Here is a 20,209-nt window from a genome sequence, read left to right as displayed (position 1 = left end):
TTAAAACTTTAAAGACTTCAAGCTAGGGGACCAAATTTTAGTGTGGACCATGGTCCTAAATGGTGTCGTTTCTTTTAATGAGTTCTGAGTAATTAGTTCTATTTGTATACCATATTCAGTTTTATTTTATATACATTGTAATTTCATCTTAGCATAATTAACGTTTCATTTTGTTTCAACTATAGTTTCATTTGATATTATATATATACAATAGTCTTATCTTATATTACAATAAGACTTGTTATTGAATTTTATTTTATACATACACACTGTATTATTATTACGTACCACACAACTAAATTATAACTCTAATTCCACTACGATTTATTGGAAAATATATACTCAAATATATGTAACTGTTATTCAGTTTCATTTTATATACATATACTGTAGTTTCATTACAACACAACTAAAGTATTATTTTGATATAACTACATACAGTTTCATTTGACAATATACATTCAATATGTGAAACATGTTATTCAGTTTCATTTTATACATCCGACAGTATCATTTCAACACAACTAAAATATCATTTTAATTCAATTACACTTTCATTTGATAATATAAACACAATATGCGAGACAAATTATTCAGTTTCATTTTAGATATACTGTAGTTTCATTATGTTCTGAACACACAAAAAATACCGAATTTGCTAAAATTTAACAGCTGCTATTTCTTTACATAAAGAAACGACGCCATTTTCAGACTATACTCCACACATCTGTGTAGACCATGGTCCACCGTATAATAACCGGTCAGTGGGAGCCAGGGCCGATCTTTAAAAAATAAGGGCTCTGTTTAATTTGAATCGGACTATTTTTTTTATTTTTATTATATAAAATAAAAATGTAAAATTTATTTAAAAAATTGTCAAAATATTATGCATAAAATATTCAACGAAAAAAAAAAAAAAAAAAAAAAAAGAGGAAGATACAAGTCAAAAGTGACACACTTGATGCATATTTATATGCAAAATCATTCACAAAATTTTAAATATCAATTTCTTTCAAAATTTTATTTTCAATGGTAATTAAAATTAAGGAAAAATTGTAATTTATGTCTCTCTATAATATGTAAATTATCAATGTGACTCATAAATTATTAGTGGTGTAAATGTTACACCTCAATTTTCAAAATGATACATATATTAACCTCCCATACCCGTAGTGTAAATTTTGCCTCTCGATTTTCCTCCCGTACAGTACTAAAGGAGCAATATATGTACTGTTTTGAAAATTGATGGACAATATTTACACCACTAACAATTCAGTAGTGACATTGATAATTGACATATTATATATAGAGGAATATAAATTACAATTTTTCTTAAAATTAATACATTGAACTTTAGAAACGTCATTACCACATGCAATTTAAGAAGGACCGCCCCTGGCTGCTTTGTGTTGCACGCATGTCTTATCATTACAATATTGTTGGTCCCGATAGAATGTAGCCAGAGTCTAGAGGGTGGGGGGTGAATAGACTCTTTTCGTGAAATGCCCTAAAGGTCACCTTTCGGTGTTTTGGCGCAGCGGAAAAGTCAGATTCGTTTACTTGCTTTGCACGAGTTTACGATATGAGGAAAACTTTCGGTAAAAGGGATAATGAGAATGATATGAATGCAGAAAGAAAATGCGTAAGTAAAGAGATAGAGGAGACAAGAGATTTTATAGTGGTTCGGCTAACGTTGCCTACTCCACTCTTCTTCCGCAACTGATGGAAGGATTGCACTATCACTCTTTAGTACAATTACACAAAGACCTCCTTGATCACTAAGCCGGACAGCCTTCGTTGGTTTTTCAACTTCTCGAGTTTACTCCGCCTCTATCAACTTCTTCTTCGGAGTTGAGGTTGGTAGAAAATGATTTCTTGATTTCTCCAACGTGATGAAGTCTTGACAGTGAGAGATGATTGCTTCGAACAAATGACAAGACTTCTTTAAGGTGTAAGAAAATGATCAATAACTTTCTTCAAGTAACTTAACACCTTAACACTGGTTCACAAAAGCTTTTAGAGATTTGAGAGCGTTCAAGAGCTTTTGCAAGTGAATGAGTCGAGTGAAAAGAACCAGCACCTTCTTAGTTGATGAAGGTGGGTTTATATAGGTGATGAAAATTCATCCGTTGGAGGGAGATGAGATTTTCGAACCTTTTAACCAGTGGGCAAGGACCGGGGAGCCTCATGCATTAAATGCTCCATTAATGAGGTTGTACCATGTAGCCGTTGAAGGTATGGAAAGCATTAGGGTTTTGTCCTTTAGCTCCAGGAGATGGTACACCTTCATTTAATGCTCCTTGATTAGTGTGTCCCATAAGATGAGGTCCTTATTGTCCTAGGATGTTGTCAAATCAGACAGATAAGACATTCTTCTCGTTGTTGAAGAGAAGTAATGCTTGGTAAGAATCGTCTTTAACAAAACTGTCCTTTCGTGATAGTTGACAACTCCTGCTTGACTTTCGTTGTTGTTCATCATGCCTTGTGTCTTCATTCGTCTTGGAGACCCTAACAACTAGTCATAACTCATTTTCGTGTGTTTGTCTAGCTTAACACGAATTACAGAGGAGTTATGGCAACTCTTGTCTAGGACGAAAGCAGCGATCGAAAAAGCTAAAAGTTAGGGGTCTACTTTCCTACAATACATTGGTATCATCAAAATCCTAATACAAGGTTCCTAACAAATATTACAAAATGTGTTTTGTAAGAAGCTTACTCATAAAAATCAACCGGTGCAACTCTGTTTATAGTTGTTTCTTTCCTTTTTTTTTTTCAATTCCCTCAATTCGAGAAATAATTTTTTTCAGATTGATACTCTCAAAGAGCACCGATTGATACAACCTTGAGATTGTATGGGTTGCATTTCTTCAAGTCAAGAGTTAAAGTCAAGAAAGTGGGGAAAGAAAAGACATGAATGTTCTTCGAGTGGCAGCTTAACTCTGTATGACTATACTTCAAGTAATAGCCTAACTCCAAAAAAGAGAGATAAGCTAGGGAATTAGTTTTGGGTTGGAGTGAATTTTCTAAATCTATCCCGCACAAAATGTGTTTGGGAGGGTTTTTTTTTTTTTTTTTTTTTTTTTTTTAGGTGTAACCAAGATTTTCACCATGAAACATAGTAACTAATTCCTTGCTGAATGGTAGATATATACTTTTATTGGATGAGACAACTGGCTTAAATATTTAAGGTTGTTCCATATTCAAAGGTAAACATCTAACCCTTGACTTCTGAGTAAGGATGTGGATGAGTTTGGCATTTACAACCCCGACGTGCCTTGAATTTAATCTTATTTTTGATAAATTATATATGTGTACATACATACACATGGCACATAAATAGTACTTACAATATACAATTGTTTGGAATTCTACCTAAATAAAGTAAACAATTAAAGACTCACATATTTATTTAGAACTATGATGATTACATTTATTTTCCTTTAAAAAGAATAAATATTAGACTATTTTCATTATATTTATTATGAAATATAGCTTTAATTTGCAAATTTTTTTTACATTTTATTAAATTTTTTTTGAAGGGGAAAATGACACTTTTTCCCCCTAAGTTATATACTTATAGCATTTTTTTCCCTGAATTATTAATGTAAGCACATTAGCCCCCTCAATTATTCTAAAAGTAGCGATTTCTCCCCCTGATATATTAAATTGACATTTCTACCCTTAAAATAAATATTTTATTTATTTTTCTTACCCTTAAAGTAAACATTTCTACCCTTAAAGTAAACAAATTATTGCGTATACATAGGGATAACCACGGTTCGGTTCGAACTGAAACCGAACACTATAGCAATCGAATTAAAAGTTTCCGGTTATGATTCAGATTCAGAACCAAATAATTGGATTTCAGTTTATTAAAATTATGAATCGAAAAAACTGGATCTTGAACCGTGAACCGGCGGTTCCGGATCCGATTCGCGATTTTGAACCGTCTTTATTTTAAAATTTTAATTTTAATTTTAAAATAGTCTAAATTCAACAATAAATGTATTTTATTTTTTTCAGTTCGGAACATGAACCGGCCGTTCTGGTTAGCGATTTTAATAAACTCTAAATATCGGGTTTCGATTCTAAATTGTAATTGGAATATTTCGGTTACGTTGCTATAGTGTCTGTTTAGTTTGAACGAAATTGTGGTCATAATTTGTTGGAGAAGACAAATAAATGAAATATTTATTTTAAATATTTATTTAAGGGTAAATATGTGTATTTAACATTTCAGGGGGAAAAACAGCCACGTAAATAAGTCAGGGAGAAAAGTGCTATAAGTATATAACTCAGGGGAAAAAGTGCTATTTTCCCTTTTTGAAGTTATTTATTAAAATAAAAAAAAATTAGGGTACACTACTAGAAATCATAGAATTTCCGACCACCTGAAAGTGATCTTAAATCAAGTTAATACCAAAAAGTGGTCGGAAATAGCAACAAAGATTTTTCCGGATACCAAAAGTGGTCAGAACAAGACTTTCAACTTGATTTAAGATCACTTTCAGGTGGTCGGAAATTCCATAATTTCCAGTAGTGGTACCCACACCTAGTGAATTCCAAAATTATATATGTATAATCGCTCCAACCTATGCCCATCTCTAAGTGAAATAATAGATAAGCTTGTCTCTGGGCTTAACGTAGTTGGTTCGTAACTTAAAAAAGGAAGTGACAGTTTGAATTCGAATGCCACTGAAAATACGTATAGGAAAGAAAAAGTCCAAAAATAATGGAAGGTCCCTTGTCCACATACACATGAACAATGGATAAGCTTTATCATATCCAACTTTTTTGTAATTACCAACTTGGAAAAACATTTAAAACAGTGCCAAATTTTTCATAGGTCTTACCGTGTGTTGGAATATCAAAAAAATTGTTGTTTTACTTTGATTAAATCGATGATATTGTTTTGTTAATTAAAGGAATCAATTTTTGGTCATTTACACTGTTTGTATATTGGGATTCCAAAACTTGGATTCACTTCATGTTGAATATTTTAATGTTTTCTTATTTTATAAAAGTAGTAGATGGTGACATGGCAGAAAAATTAATATAGTAAATTTTATGATGAAGTGATTGGATGAATGATGCGATAATGAATATAATATGTGTGAGTGTTGCCATTGCCAAACAGAAGAAATATATAATATGCAATCTAATATCAGCACACAAATAATATACTTTTAATAAATTAAATATATACTTTTTTATTATGACAACATTAACAGATTCGAAGAAATGAAAAGGACATAAAAGATGATGTTATTAACTAGAAAATAATGTTTAGAGTGAAGATGTCTCGCCTAGTTTGTTCCGTAAGCCACGAAGTTGAAACCAAACCGGTCATAATGAGTTGTAATTTTATTTATTTATTTTTTAGTCCGATCACAAATTTCCTCAATCAATGTACACTAATACCCTATGAATTAAGTGTTGGAAAAAATAGCTTAAAATGGCATAAAATGGCATGTTAAGTGGCTATTTTGTGGTACAATTATCAGTGGGGTCCACTTCCGATTTGGGTCGGGTCAAAGTGGATTCGGATTCTTCGTAGTGAGACGAAGAGATCGATATATTGTACGCTCAAAACGGATAATGGGTGAATGAGATATTGATTCTCAAAGTAGACCCATTTGAGTTGGAAAATGAAGGGAAAAAGTGAGCTTTTGTCCCACATTGCTTTGGAATGAAGATTTTCCCCCCTTATATACAAGAGCTCTTTTGAAGCTTGTAGAATTGTATAGCATAGAGGCTCTCTCGCGCGGGGGGGAGGGGGGGAGGGTGGTGCAAATCAAATTCCAACTAGCAGAGATTGTAAAGGCTTGATTCAAGCCCGAGCTCGTGTGCGCGGGCACGAATGTCGTCCGGAAATTGGCTGGCCTTGCGGGCTAAGTTATGCCAAACTTCGGAATAAATTTTCCAACACAAGCCACGGAATAAAGTTTCGGCCAAGTGGCCGAAACTAGGTAGTTGCCATAGTTTCGGCCACTTCGGACCCATGGCCGAAACTTCCACACGAACCTGTACAGTTTCTGACCGTTGGCCCTTCAATTCTACTGTTACGGAATTAATTTTCTGAGTTAATTCCAATTTTAAATTTTGAATTGAAGGCCATGCTAATGGTGCTGTTACAGGAAGGTGAAGGGGTGCCCTTAAGTGCCTAATTAAAAGCTATTAAATCCTTCACCCCTATAAAAGGAGGAGTTGGGCAGTAGAGTTTTACACAGAAAATATAGAACACGAAAGTTCATCTTTTAGCCTCAAAACCTCTCTACTTCTACTCTTTCTTTAAGCCATACTGTGTTCATAGCCATTGTCTTGCTCGCCGGATCCTTTGTTTGAATGCTCAAACATTGGATCATAGCAAGTTTTATCCTGGGAAGCCTAGGCCACAACGCTCCTAGCATCTACGGGAGGTGGCAAATAAGGTTTTAAGGAAAGAGTGCACACTTGACTCTTGCAAAAAACCCAACACCAAACACTAGCCAATTTTCTTCAAATTTTTCTTCCCTTCTTTCCAGAAAATAATAGTCAATTTTTTTTTATTTGATTATTATTTGTTTTCTACCAACGGTTCCTACATTAAGATTATTCTTCAATCAAATACTGTCCACTAAACCATTGAGCTAAGCTCGTACGGGTGAATTAAGATTATTCTTGTTCTTGTGGTAGCCCATTTATACATCTCAACTCGAGACCTCTGATTAAATTAAAAGAGATCTACAATATCTTATTTATTTATTTTTAATCTAAATAGTATGTTATTTCTAAAAAAACTAATATACTAACCAGTTTGGTTGACGTGAGTGACCGTACTCTCATATTTTAAGAGAAGTCCGAGTTCAAATCCCCTTCTTATGAAAAGACAAATCTAGCTAGCACTTTGCAATTTTTGCCCCTTAATTAGATTAAACTGGCCCGGTGACTCTTATAGAAAACACCTTGTGGTCTAAGAAGAAAAAGAAAGAAAACTAATATACTTTATTTTGTTGTTTTGTAAAAATAAAATAAAATATTACTCGTCAAAATTTTAGTATAAGAATTTTTATTGCTGTCAATGACTGTATTACGATTTTATATCATACACTAAATTTCTTCCATCATACTAATCTTCCACCTATATATCTCAAATATAAATATTATCTGTCTTCTCTAACGTTGGTTCTCTCGTTCCTACGTTGCTGGTACTAAAGCCGTTGTTCAACAAGAAATGGGTTACGGCGTGTTTGGTCGGCCTGGTCATGGCAAGGGGAACTTTGTTCAATATGTTGCTTTTACCTGCTTTGTTTCAGCCATGGGAAGTCTTATTCTTGGAGTTTCAGGTATGTAAACAAATTGCGAGCTTCACAATTAATATAAGATCGAGTCTTATTGTGAACACAAAAAATTGAATATGTATATATATTTAAATTAAAAATTTTAGTTACATTGAGTATTAATGTAGTGTAAGTATAAGTCTCTAGATGGTCCTCTGATTCTTCAATGGGATGCCTTGAACACTCCACCACTGAAGGGCCTTCGGAATTCAAGTGCCTTGATATTCAAAGAAGGACTTGTAGGCAAATTATGTTGTGCATCTGTGTGCACTCTGCATTGTGCACACGGTTGCAAAAACGACGTCGTTTTGACCAAAAACGTGCGTCCCACTTAAAAAAAAAATCAGTTTCGATTCCCAGCAACAACATTATGTTGTGCATAATTTGAACTATATATCAAGAATGAATGAACTAAAAATCCAGAATGAATGAACTAAATATCCAGCATGAATGAAAAAAAAAAACAGTTTCGATTTCTGTCTAAATTTTCAGAATGAATGAACTAAATATTCAGAATGAATGAACTAAAAATCCAGAATGAATGAGCACAACATAATGCTGTTGACGGGAATCAAAACTTTTTTTTTTAAAGTGGGACGCGCGTTTTTAGTCAAAACGACGTTGTTTTTGCAACTTGCACAGCATAACGCGTGGGGCTTGTATATATAGCTTGTTCTTCGTTGAAGGGCCTCCGGGTTCAAATGGTTTGATCTTCAATGAAAATTTGGATCAACAAGCATGATTGGAGGAGAACTTTTACTTTCAGGATCACACATTTTTATTGTGATCTGTGAATAATATTTTCAAGAGGTTTACATGACTATTTCTTAGGATGAATACATAGAAATAAGATGCCTTATTGGATAGAAGAGTTTTGATAAGTTCAAACTCTTTTAATATTATCTAATTAAACAAATTAGATAATATCAATATTATTCAAAATATATTTAAATATACTAGTATTAAAAATAATCAATATTTATCAAAATTTTAGTGTCAACACTAATTACACTGTATGTCAGATTCTTATTTGAGCCACATTTAACGTGACAATTGACAATTCACTCATAACTTATAAGACCTTTTTTGACAATTTTTGATCGATCAAAGAGATGAGGAATAGATTGGTTGACATGCAAGTCAATCCTTATGCGTTGGACCCGTGTCCAGCATGCTTGCTGGACATGGGTAACAGTGCCGGTAGGCACTGTTATCTTTTTCTTTTTTTTTTTTTTTTTTTTTTTTTTTTTTTTTTTTTTTTTAAATTTCAGACTACTTTGTTATAGGAGTATATGTTCATAATTTTATTACTATATGTTAATAATTGTACATTCATAACTCCATAACTGTACATTCATAACTCTATAACTGTACATTCATAACTCCATAACTGTACATTCATAACTCCATAATTGTACATTCATAATTTTCGAAGTTTTATGTTCACAATTTTAGAGCTCTATGTTCATAATTTTATCACTATATGTTCATAATTGTAAGTTCATAATGTTAGAACTCTTTATTCATAATTCGATCAATAACTGTACATTCATAATTCCATACTGTAGATTCATAATCTCATAACTGTAGATTCATAACTCTATAACTGTACATTCATAACTCCATAACTGTACATTCATAATCTTCGAAGCTCTATATTCACAATTTTAAAGCTCCATGATCATAATTTTATCACTATATATGTTCATAATTGTAAGTTCATAATGTTAGAGCTCTGTGTTCATAATTTCATAATTGCATAACTGTACATTCATAACGGCATAACTGTACATTCATAACGGCATAACTGTACATTCATAATCTAAAAAAATAACGCCGTTAACGGCGTTAACGGCAAAACGCGCGCGAATATTTTTTTTTTAACTAAATGACGCGTTTTTTTTAAAAAACGACGTCGTTTTGGGTCCGTGTCCACAATTCATTGTGGACAGGGGTCCAGGGCATAATTTGCCCATGCAAGTCCTACCATGTCCGGCCTCCTTAGATTTTTCCTAAATATAGCTAAAAAATAAATACTTACACTACATTCTTCCAAAAGGCTGAACCCCAACCTTAAGGGCCCCCACGCTCCGGCCCGACGGAGCATTTGGGAGGATGTAAATCATGGTGGCTCAAATGAACATGAACCATAGAGGCTAAATACTTACACTACATGTTAGTATGGGATATTGAGTAGTCTTATTTGGCAAAAGTTCTAAAACTCTTGAATATTGTAAATTCTGATAGACAGTTGAGATCCGTTCTCACTTTTTACACGAGGATCATGTTCTCGTCTGATCCTACTCCTATACATGGACGGATGAATTAAAGAATATATTGAATTTGATTATATAAACAGGCAAGATATCTGTGAGTGGCATTGCAGAAAGATGGGAGGATCTGAGTGGACGTAACAACTGGGAAGGGCTTTTGGACCCTTTGGATTCCGATCTCCGGCGGTACCTCATTCATTACGGATCAATGGTTGCGGCAGTTTACGACTCCTTCATTAACGAACCAATTTCAAAGAACATTGGACTGTGCCGATACGCCAGGAAGAATCTTCTTAGGGAGTCTGGCCATGACAATGCCAATCCCTTCAAGTATATATACTCTCTTACTTCCATTCCTACTAGCATTATATTCTTCTCTCTTTGAGGGAGGATCACACTTTTGACCAATGAATTATTGGCCGTTATACAATTTACTTCCTGATTTTTAATTTTTGGATATGAGATCTTTTATTGTTTAAAACATTTTTAATATGGTACATACTTTATCGTTAACATTTCATTTATTTTTAGGGGTTTGTGGAGTCTTTATAAGATTTTTAACATAGCGTAACTCACAAGTAGAGTTGTCAAAGAGGACTGACCAGGGTAGGACTGCCAAAACCCACCCTATACAAGACGAGCTAAAAAAGCCCGCCAATAATACGGGTCTAACGGAGGCTAGCCCGTCCCGCTCTACCTTAAGTTCGCGGGGTTAAGGTGGGACCCACTAAAATCTTAACTTTAATTTGTAATTTTTATAAATCTATAATTTGTATAAAGAAAATATATAAATGCTAAAATTATTTTAATTAGATAGTCGGGTTAGGGTGGGACCCACTAAAATCTTAACTTTAATTTGTAATTTTTATAAATCTATAATTTGTATAAAGAAAATATATAAATGCTAAAATTATTTTAATTAGATAGTCTAAACTCTAAAGTTTAAGTAAACATAGTCTAAATATAAAGAAATTGGATGATTATCTTATGTTTTTTGTTTTGTAAATTTATAATATTTATTTATTGTAATAATTTTTCTTTTAATATAGTATTTTGGTGGGCTTGGCAAGGCCCCACTGGCCCTCCATGCCCATAGGTTAGGCGAGGCGGGCTAAAATACTTGTCAATAAAACGGGCAAAAACTCTCAAAGCTCACTCCACCCTTTTAGCGTTGCAGGACGGTCTAAGCTAAATTTGACAGCTCTATTCACAAGTTTCATCTATAATCCGTCTAGAACGAAGAGAATGTTAACCATATGTTAATTGGGAGACAATATTGTGGAAACAAATGAGAGACTAGAGTTTTAAATTTTGAAAGTGAGAGACTAAATTGCATAGTAAGTAATAATTGGATGGGTGATATACACTGTGATTTTCTCTCTGATCTTTTAAATTTGGACCCAACTACTTTTGTGCAATCAAACTGAGTATGGCTTGACTTACTATTGTGGGTTGAGTTTAATTTGAACTCGAACTCAAAAATTCTAGCAATGAGTTGGACCGAGCTGAGCTTGAATTGAACAAAGCTTGAATTAAATTTTGAGCATGTAGCATTGAGACTCAACTCATTTACACCCGAATCCCAAATTAACTAATTAATTATAATATAATGTTGATGTTGAAGGTATGAAGTGACCAAATACTTTTATTCACCCTCAACGGTTCCAACTGCCATTGACTATTTGATTCAGCCACAGCGACCAGACGCCGTGCTGAAGCAATCAAACTGGATGGGGTACGTGGCGGTAGCGACGGATGACGGAAAAGCCGCGCTGGGGCGGAGGGACATTCTGGTCGCTTGGAGAGGAACAGTTCGGCCGGCGGAGTGGGTAAAGAATTTCGATTTTTTGTTCGTAAAAGCGCGGTTAATATTCGGCCAAGACTCCGATCCTCTCGTACACAAAGGCTTCTACGATATGTACACCGCCGTGAATCCAGATCCAGTATTGAAGGGTGTGAGTGCCAGGGAACAGGTACGATGATGTCCCATACAATCTTAACTAACCACATTTCATTCTATATTATAATAATTTCATATTGATTAATAATTGAGGGACCAAAAAATGAAATTTACCCAATATGATATATATGAATAAGGAAAGATTACATTTTTGGTCACTCAATTATTACCTATTACAAAATTGAGTCTTTTATTGTCGGTTTGTAAAAATTCAGTTCCTACATTTTTTAAGCGTAATGTTGTCATTTTGGTCACCCGGGTTAAACTTTTGTTCATTTTAAGATTTTTCTATATTTTTTAAAAAAATTAATTAGACAACTCCTAATTTCGATCTCTCCATAACCCAACCCATATACTTTGTTAGTATCGAGAATCAATTCAAGTATACACTCTTCCCTTCCTAGCATTTTTTTTCTTCTTCGAGCTAAAATCACACTTTTGATCAATGAATTGTTGGTTGTTACACAATTTAATTCTAGATTTCCAATTTTTTGAAACATGAGACCCTTTTTTTTTGTTTAAAACATACATTTTAATCTAATCCTTCAATTAACCAATCATCAACATTTCATTCATTTTAAGGACGTGTGTGGGTCTTTATAAAATTTCTCACGCAATGTAACGCGCAAGTAGAGCTGTCAAAGTGAGCTGGTAGGGGCGGATAAAAAGCCCACCAATAATACTGCCCTAAATTGCATAATGCATAACAATTGAAAAACGAAAAGTGTAATTTTCTATATAAATAATAAAAGTATAGTCTTCTGATAGATACAACATTCTTCAAACGAAACACATCAGTTCGATCACTCTTTAATCTTTTCAATTCAGCTTAATATGTTAATTGACTGACATGGAAAATACAATACAGATTCGTGAAGAGGTAAGCAGACTTGTGGAGCAATACAAGGACGAAGAAATGAGCATAACCCTAGCAGGACACAGCTTAGGATCATCACTGGCAACCTTAGCCGCAGTGGACCTAGTAACCAATCCAATCAACAAAGACTCACCCATTCCCGTCACAGCCTTCCTATTTGCAAGCCCAAAAGTTGGGGAACACAACTTCAAGAACGCCGTCTCAAACCTCACCGACGACAACCTTAAAATCCTCCGCCTCACTGATGCCAACGACATCGTGCCGAAGCTGCCGCCGTTCGGAGTCCAGGAAAACACAACGTTGCCGATAATATCCTACGAGCATGTGGGCTTGGAGTTCGACCTCGACGCTTCAGAGTCCAATTATCTGGACGGCGGTAAGGCAAGCTGGCACGCTCTGGTGACTTACTTGCATGGGGTTGATGGGTTTCAAGGGTCTCAGGGAGGGTTTAAGCTTCATGGGGATTTCGACATTGCGCTTTTAAACAAGTATAACGACCAGTTAAAAGGTAATTACAGCCTTATGGCGCCGGCGGAATGGTATGTTGTGAAGAACAGAGGGATGGTTCAACAAGATGATGGGACTTGGATTCTTGACGATCATGAAGTAGATGATATATAATATTATTTTGATGGAAAATGATTATTTTAGTGTATGAATAAGTCTTCATGGCATTAGGCATACTTCCTTGAATGTAAAATGTTGTTTGATCAATAAGAAAAGCTGTTTTGTTACTAAAAATAAAATAAATAAAAAAAGAAAAAAAAAACAAAAACAAAAAAAAAAAAAAAAATACTACATAAACTTCAATTTCTTACTTTGAACTTCTATTGTTTGATATATTGCTTGTTCCTGGTCTATCTATCTCTTTATTATTTGTCCAACGTTTTTCTACAGATAATAATGTATTTTCTGAATTTCACCCTTATTTTTTCCTTGTGAAAGATATTAGCACCAAGGAAATCCTCCTACAGGGCAGTAGTTCGGGTGGTCTATACACTTTGCGTATTCCATGTTCGTCTCCTTCTACGTTCCTCTCCACTCGTGCTTCCGCTTCGATTTGGCATGATCGCCTGGGTCATCCTCATCAGCGTGTCCTGAGTCAAATTCTTCCGTTATATTCGGTTAGTGGATTTAGTCATAGTATTCGTTGCAATTCTAATTTATGTTCAGCGTGTCAATTAGGTAAATCTGCACGTTTCCCTTTTGGCGCGTGTTGAGTCTAGTACTTCGGACATTCTTGATTTGATATACATTGATATTTGGGGACCAACTCCTTTGCTATCTTCTAATGGTTGTCGTTATTTGGTCATCTTTGCTGATGATTATTCTCATTACACTTGGTACTTTCCTATGAAACAGAAATATGATCTTTATGCCATAGTTGATCAATTTCGTTCTTTAGCTGAGCGTTCATTTAATCGTAAAATCAAGTCCATTCAATCTGATCTAGGAGCTGAGTATAAGAAATTACATTCCTCGTTGCACAAACTAGGTATTAATCATAGACAGTCATGTGCATATACTCATGAGCAAAATTGGCGTGTTGAACGGAAACACAGGCACATTGTTGAAACTGGGTTCACTCTTATGGCTCATGCCTCTATTCCGTATCGTTTTTGAGATTTTGCTTTATTGAGACTGCTGTTTATTTGATTAATAAAATGCATTCCAGTGTCTTAAACAATTCTAGTCCTCATCATGTGTTGCACAAGTCTCCTCCTTCCTATTCTTTTCTTTGTGTCTTTGGCTAAACCATACAATCATCACAAAATGTCATACAGGTCTTCTCCTTGTGTCTTCCTAGGTTATCCTGAGTCTTTTAGGGGGTATAGGTGCATGGACTTACAGACTAATAAGATTTACACATGCATGCATGTCAGATTTGATGAAGAAATATTTCCTTTTGCTACTAAATCTTCCTTGCATGCCTACACCACCTACTCAGATTACTCCCTGGGCGAAATCTATTCTCCACCATGACGTCAACAATCCTGCATCGGGTTCCGTGCATCCAGATTTGCCACTAGAGCCCGTGTTGACAGACGAACCCATGCAAGCTGATTCCGTGGAGCCTACGTCATCTTCGGTTGAACTTGTAGAAGCTGCACGGCGTCCGCGTGGCAAGGCCAACTGTCCACACCCACTCCATGGCAACTCGCAATAAGTCTCAGGCTCCTCCTACGGCTCTGGTTGCTCAGGTTTGTCCTACGGAACCTATGTGTTACACTTAAGCTATTAAATATCCTAAGTGGCGTGAAGCTATGTACCAAGAATTTAGTGCTCTACTACAGAATCAGACTTGGTCCCTAATTCCTTCCACCACAGGTATGAATATTATTGGGTGTAAATGGGTGTTTCGCACGAAAAGAAAGGTTGATGACACTATTGAGAGGCATAAAGCCAGGTTAGTAGCAAAAGGTTTCAATCAGGTTCGAAGCCAGGATTTCTTTGATACATTCAATCTAGTGGTGAAACCCACAACTGTAAGGCTTCTATTATCCTTAGTTTGATCATATGGATGGGTTATCAAGCAACTAGATGTTCACAATGTTTTTTTTAAATGCAAATTTGGATGAAATTGTTTATATGAAGCAACCCCCTGGTTATATTGATGCTAGTTTTCCACACCATGTCTGCTAACGTTCCATGTATGGATTAAAACAAGTTCCTAGAGCTTGGTTTAATCGTTTACACACGTTTTTTAATATCTGTTGGTTTTCGAGCATCAAAGACAGATGTTTCTCTATTCTATTTCTCTCAAGATTCTGCACTAGTTTATTCGTTGGTCTATGTGGATGATATTCTTGTAATGGCAAGTGATCAGGCCCTAGTTACTCACTTACTCTCAAAATTTTCGGCCACTTTCAAGATTAGAGATCTTCGTGATCCAAATTTTTTCCTTGGCGTTGAAACTGTTAAATGTTATGATGGTATCCTATTGTCTCAACGACGATATATGAATGATATTTTGACACGTGCTGGAATGGCGGAATGAAACCTCTTTCTACTTCTATGTCTGTTTCGAAAATTGTACCCTTTATTGCAGACTTATATGATGATCCAACGCAGTATAGGAGCCTGGTTAGAGTACTACAATATCTCACTATTACACGAACTGATTTATTCTTTGCGGTTAATCAGCTTTGTCAGCACATGCATGCTCATACAACATCACATTGGGAGCAACTGAAACGTATCTTGAGGTATGTTAAGGGAACAATTGGATTTGGGTTGCGTATATGAAAATCAACGTCAAAGGAAATTCATGCTTTTTCTTATTCTGATTGGGCTGGTTGTCCTGAAGATCATAAGTTCACTGGTGGTTTTGCTGTTTTTTTTTTTTTTTTTTTTTTTTTTTTGGACTAATCTTATTTCTTTAGTCTGTAAGAAGCAAAGAATTGTTGCTAGGTCTTCCACTGAGGCAGAATACAAAGCCCTAGCAGATGTCTGTGCAGAGGTATTAATAATATTATGGATTATTTCATTGCTATGCGAAATAAAGGTGCCAGGTATTTCTGTTCCAAAGTTATGATGTGACAATCTAGGTGCTACCTATATGTGTGCCAATCCAATCTTTCATGCACGCACCAAGCACGTAGAAATTGATTATCACTTTGTACGAGATAGAGTGGCTTATGGAAATATTCAAGTCAACTTCATCTCAATCAAAGATCAACTTGCAGATATATTTACCTAGATTTTCTTTCTTTAGAGACAAGCTACAAGGTACTAGTATACCATGTGCTTAAAGGGGAGTATTAAAACTGCATGTATTCGAGTTAATTTATAACTCCTTATCCCAGTCATCATATGACTCTTCCTTGTATGTATTCTCATTGTCTGTACTCTTTGTAATCAACTCATTCAATACAATTATTACAATTCTCATCCATAGAAGATGATGACATTAACTAGAATAATGTTTAGAGTGAAGATGTCTCACCTAGTTTGTCCCATAAGCCACGAAGTTGAAACCAAACGGGTAATAATGATGAGTTGTAATTTTATTTATTTATTTTTTGGTCCGATCACAAATTTCCTTAATCAATGTACACTATTTAATACCCTATAAATTAAGACTAATCTTTTTCTTGTGGTAGCCGCATTTTCAGAGCTCAATTCGAGACCTTTAATAATTAAGTTAAAAGAGATCTACAGTATCTTATTTATTTATTTTTAATCAAAATTATATTTGAGGGTTGTATCATCTTATACGTTATTCCTAGAAAATTAATATACTAACTAGTTTGGTTGGCGTAAATGATTGTATACTCTCATCCCTTAAGAGAGCTTGTGTTAGGAACATTGTATTAGGATTTTGATGATACCAATGTAATGTAGAAAAGTAGACCCCTAACCATTAGCTTTTTTAATCGCTTCTTTCGTCCTAGACGAGAGTTGCCGTAACTCCTCTGTAATTCGTGTTAAGCTAGACAAACACACGAAAATGAGTTATGACTAGATATTAGGGTCTCCAAGGCGAAAGAAGACACGAGACATGAAGAACAACAACGAGAGTCAAGCAGGAGTTGTCAACAAGCACGAAAGGACAGTGTTTGTGAAAGACGATTTTTATCAAGCATTACTTCTCTTCAACAACGAGAAGAATGTTTCACCTGTCTGATTTGACAACATCCTAGGACAATAAGGACTTCATCTTATGGGACACACTTTTCAAGAAGCATTAAATGAAGATGTACCGTCTCTTGGAGCTAAAGGACAAAACCCTAATGCTTTCCACACCTTCAACGGCTACATGGTACAACCTCATTAATGGAGCATTTAATGCATGAAGCTCCCCGGTCCTTGTCCAATGGTTAAAAGGTTCGAAAATTTCATCTCCCTCCAACGGATGGATTTTCATCACCTATATAAACTCACCTTCATCAACTAAGAAGGTGCTAGTTCATTATCACTCGACTTACTCACTTACAAAAGCTCTTGAAAAGTCTACAATTTACTAAAAGCTTTTGTGAACCAGTTTTGAGGTGCTAAGTTACTTGAAGAATCATTTGTCTTACACCTCAAGGAAGTCTTGACACCTATTTGAAGCAATCATATCTCAAAGTCAAGACCTCATCGTTGGAGAATTCAAGAAATCATTTTCTACCAACCTCAACTCAGGAGAAGAAGTTGATAGAGGCGGAGTAAACTCGAGGAGTTGAAAAACCTACGAAGGCTGTCCGGCTTAGTGATCAAGGAAGTCTTTGTGTTTTGTACTAAGAGTGATAGTGCAATCCTTCCAACTGTTGTGGAAGAAGAGTGGAGTAGGCAACATTGGCTGAACCACTATAAAATCTCGTGTCCTCTCTATCTCTTTACTTACGCTTTTCCTTTTTGCTCTCATATCATTCCTTTATTATCGTTACCGAAAGTTTGTCTAATTACGCAAACTTGTGCAAAGTTTCTAAAACAAATCTATCTTATCCGCTGCGCCAAGACACCGAAAGGTGACGTTTAGGGCTTCTAACGAAAAGAGTCTATTCACCCCCCCCCCCCCTTTAGACTCTCATCTCATTCTATCGGGACCAACAAGTGGTATCAGAGCCAATACCTTGATCGGTAAAGGCTTTGCATTTACTGCCTGGTAGATTCCTATTCAAAAATCTCTTGAAAATCTTGCATATTTTCTTTGCACGTTTTTTTTTTAAAAAAAATGGAAAAGGAACATGCTCATCGCTCCAAACAACTTGCATTTAGTCTTGCTAAATTTGATGACTGGAAGTTAAGAATGCAGGCTCTCCTATGCTCCATTCATGATGAAATGTGGGACGTCATAACAACCGGACCAATTACAATCATGATGGCGAATGCTCAAGCAGCCGCACAGGGAGCAGGAGCTCCACAAATGATACTAAAACCAAAAGACCAGTACTCCTCAGAAGAAAAAACAAGAGCGAATCTGGGCAATGTAGCAAGAAATATTCTCTACAACTCTCTGGATTATTCCCTGTTTCCCAGAGTCCGAAAATGCAAGAATGCTATGGAAGTGTGGAATGTCCTAATGAGTTTAGGAGAAGGAGACGAGCAAGAAAAGGACAACAAGCTGACAATGGCTATGAAAAAATTCGAAGATTTCAAAATGCTGCCAAATGAATCAATCATGGATATGGAACTCAGATTCACCAGACTGATGGGCGATTTATCAGATCTTGGAAAAGAACTTACTGAGAAGGAAATGAATCTGAAGATCCTTCGTGGTCTACCTAAATCATGGGAAATGAAGGTTATTGCAATGAGGGACAGTCGAGATATTAAAATAACAAGCACTGCCAAAATTTTCAGTGATCTCAAAGCTTATGAGTTCGAACATGAACCAAAAGATGCCGAAGATTCAGAAACAAGAAACATTGCTCTCGTGGCAAATCAATCAGCATCAACATCCAACAGGTCGAAACCTAACTCTTGTGATTTTTTATCTGATGAACAATATGCACTATTTGTCAGGAAAATGAAAAGATTCATGAGAAAGAACAACTTTCAAGATCCACAACGTTTGAGCCACCGAAAGAAGCACGAGAACTTCCCTCAAACCTCAAAATCTGAAACCATGGACTCTCATCTATTGTGTTATAATTGCCGAAAGCCAGGACACTTCAAGGCGAACTGTCCACATCCCATAGTAAGCAAACATCAAGATAACAATGCTACCACAAGTCCCTCAAAAGAGACTGGAGAAAGATATAAAAGAAGCGACAAACCTAAATCATCAAACTCCAGAAAGGAAGGAAGAAGGAAGGCAATGGTAGTGAACAAAACTTCTGACACAGTCGCAACCGAAAGTAGCTCCTCAAGCTCTAGTTCAGAAGACGAAAACACTGATGAGGAGAAAGGACTGTTGTGCCTATTCAGTCAAGAGTCAGACGAACTATGTCTCATGGCAGATGAAGACGAGGTAAATTGTCATTCATCCTCTTGTTATTCAGCTGAGTCGAGTTCTGTGAAAACTCTTACCTCCAATGAATCTGTCACCGAAATGATAAGGAGGTTCAATGTGATAAATAGCACTTACTCCAAACTCAAGGAGGAGAACTCTCGGCTCATGCTTAGCTATAATGAACTAAAGCAAGTTCGTATTGAGAACAATGTGCTAGTCATTGCTAAGGAGCAGCTTGAGAAAGATGTTCTCGCTCTAAAGGAGTTGTGCACAGCAAAAGAGAAGAGAGAGCAAGAACTGCTTGAAGTTTTGGATAAATTCAATAATTCATCCAACCTAATGGATAGAATGATGAATGAATCCAGACTGTCCGGGGAAAGAACTGGAATTGGTTTTAACCCCAGCTCCTCTTCACAAGTCGAATTGAACAAATCCACGAATGCATATTCACACGAAAGCTTCGAGGCTGCATTTGTTCAAGGACCCACCCAGGTGTCTGAGCCTATGATGGTAGTTAACAATGTCGAAACACCACAATCAACAAGCCAACCGAAAGGTATGGCTGTACAACGAATTGTGGAATCTGGAAAGAAGAAATCTAGTAATGGCAATCCTAGACAAATCTATGTCAAAAGGAATGGACCAAATGGCAATAAACAGAATCCACGCCATAAAAAGGGTCAGCCTAACTGGAACACTCAATCCAACAAAAAGACGAATGGTAACCAGAGGCAATATCGTCCGAAATTCACACGAAAGAATCCTGCACAAGGAATCTCAAGAAGCGGACAAATCAGACAACCCGAAAGATCCTTCAAAAGATCTGGGTATGGCAATGGATGGACTGGGCCATCAGAAGAAGATTGGTTTGATTACCCAGAACCTCTCCCAAGAGCAGTA

At 35.8% G+C, this 20,209-nt stretch overlaps 1 protein-coding gene across 1 annotated transcript; it reads left to right on the top strand.

The window, feature by feature from the left end:
• The first annotated feature begins 7,213 nt into the window (after nucleotides 1–7,213).
• LOC109166878 (phospholipase A1-II 4-like) lies at nucleotides 7,214–13,173 on the top strand. The gene is made up of 4 exons (XM_019315777.1): nucleotides 7,214–7,325; nucleotides 9,679–9,922; nucleotides 11,217–11,565; nucleotides 12,421–13,173. The coding sequence occupies exons 1-4, from the start codon at nucleotides 7,214–7,216 to the stop codon at nucleotides 13,048–13,050; spliced, it is 1,335 nt and encodes a 444-aa protein (XP_019171322.1). The 3' UTR covers nucleotides 13,051–13,173.
• Nucleotides 13,174–20,209: the final 7,036 nt, after the last annotated feature.

This window comes from Ipomoea nil, unplaced genomic scaffold (genome assembly GCF_001879475.1).
Source record: "Ipomoea nil cultivar Tokyo-kokei standard unplaced genomic scaffold, Asagao_1.1 scaffold0317, whole genome shotgun sequence".
In the NCBI taxonomy this organism is placed as follows: Eukaryota; Viridiplantae; Streptophyta; class Magnoliopsida; order Solanales; family Convolvulaceae; genus Ipomoea; species Ipomoea nil.
This window is presented reverse-complemented; position numbering and strand designations above follow the sequence as displayed.

What these genes read in the sequence shown, in the direction of transcription:
- LOC109166878 (XM_019315777.1), top strand. Translation starts at nt 7,214, where the DNA reads ATGGGTTACGGCGTGTTTGGTCGGCCTGGTCATGGCAAGGGGAACTTT. An exon ending in TCTTATTCTTGGAGTTTCAG is followed by an intron (nt 7,326 to 9,678) that starts GTATGTAAACAA and finishes TTATATAAACAG; the next exon opens with GCAAGATATCTGTGAGTGGC. An exon ending in GACAATGCCAATCCCTTCAA is followed by an intron (nt 9,923 to 11,216) that starts GTATATATACTC and finishes TTGATGTTGAAG; the next exon opens with GTATGAAGTGACCAAATACT.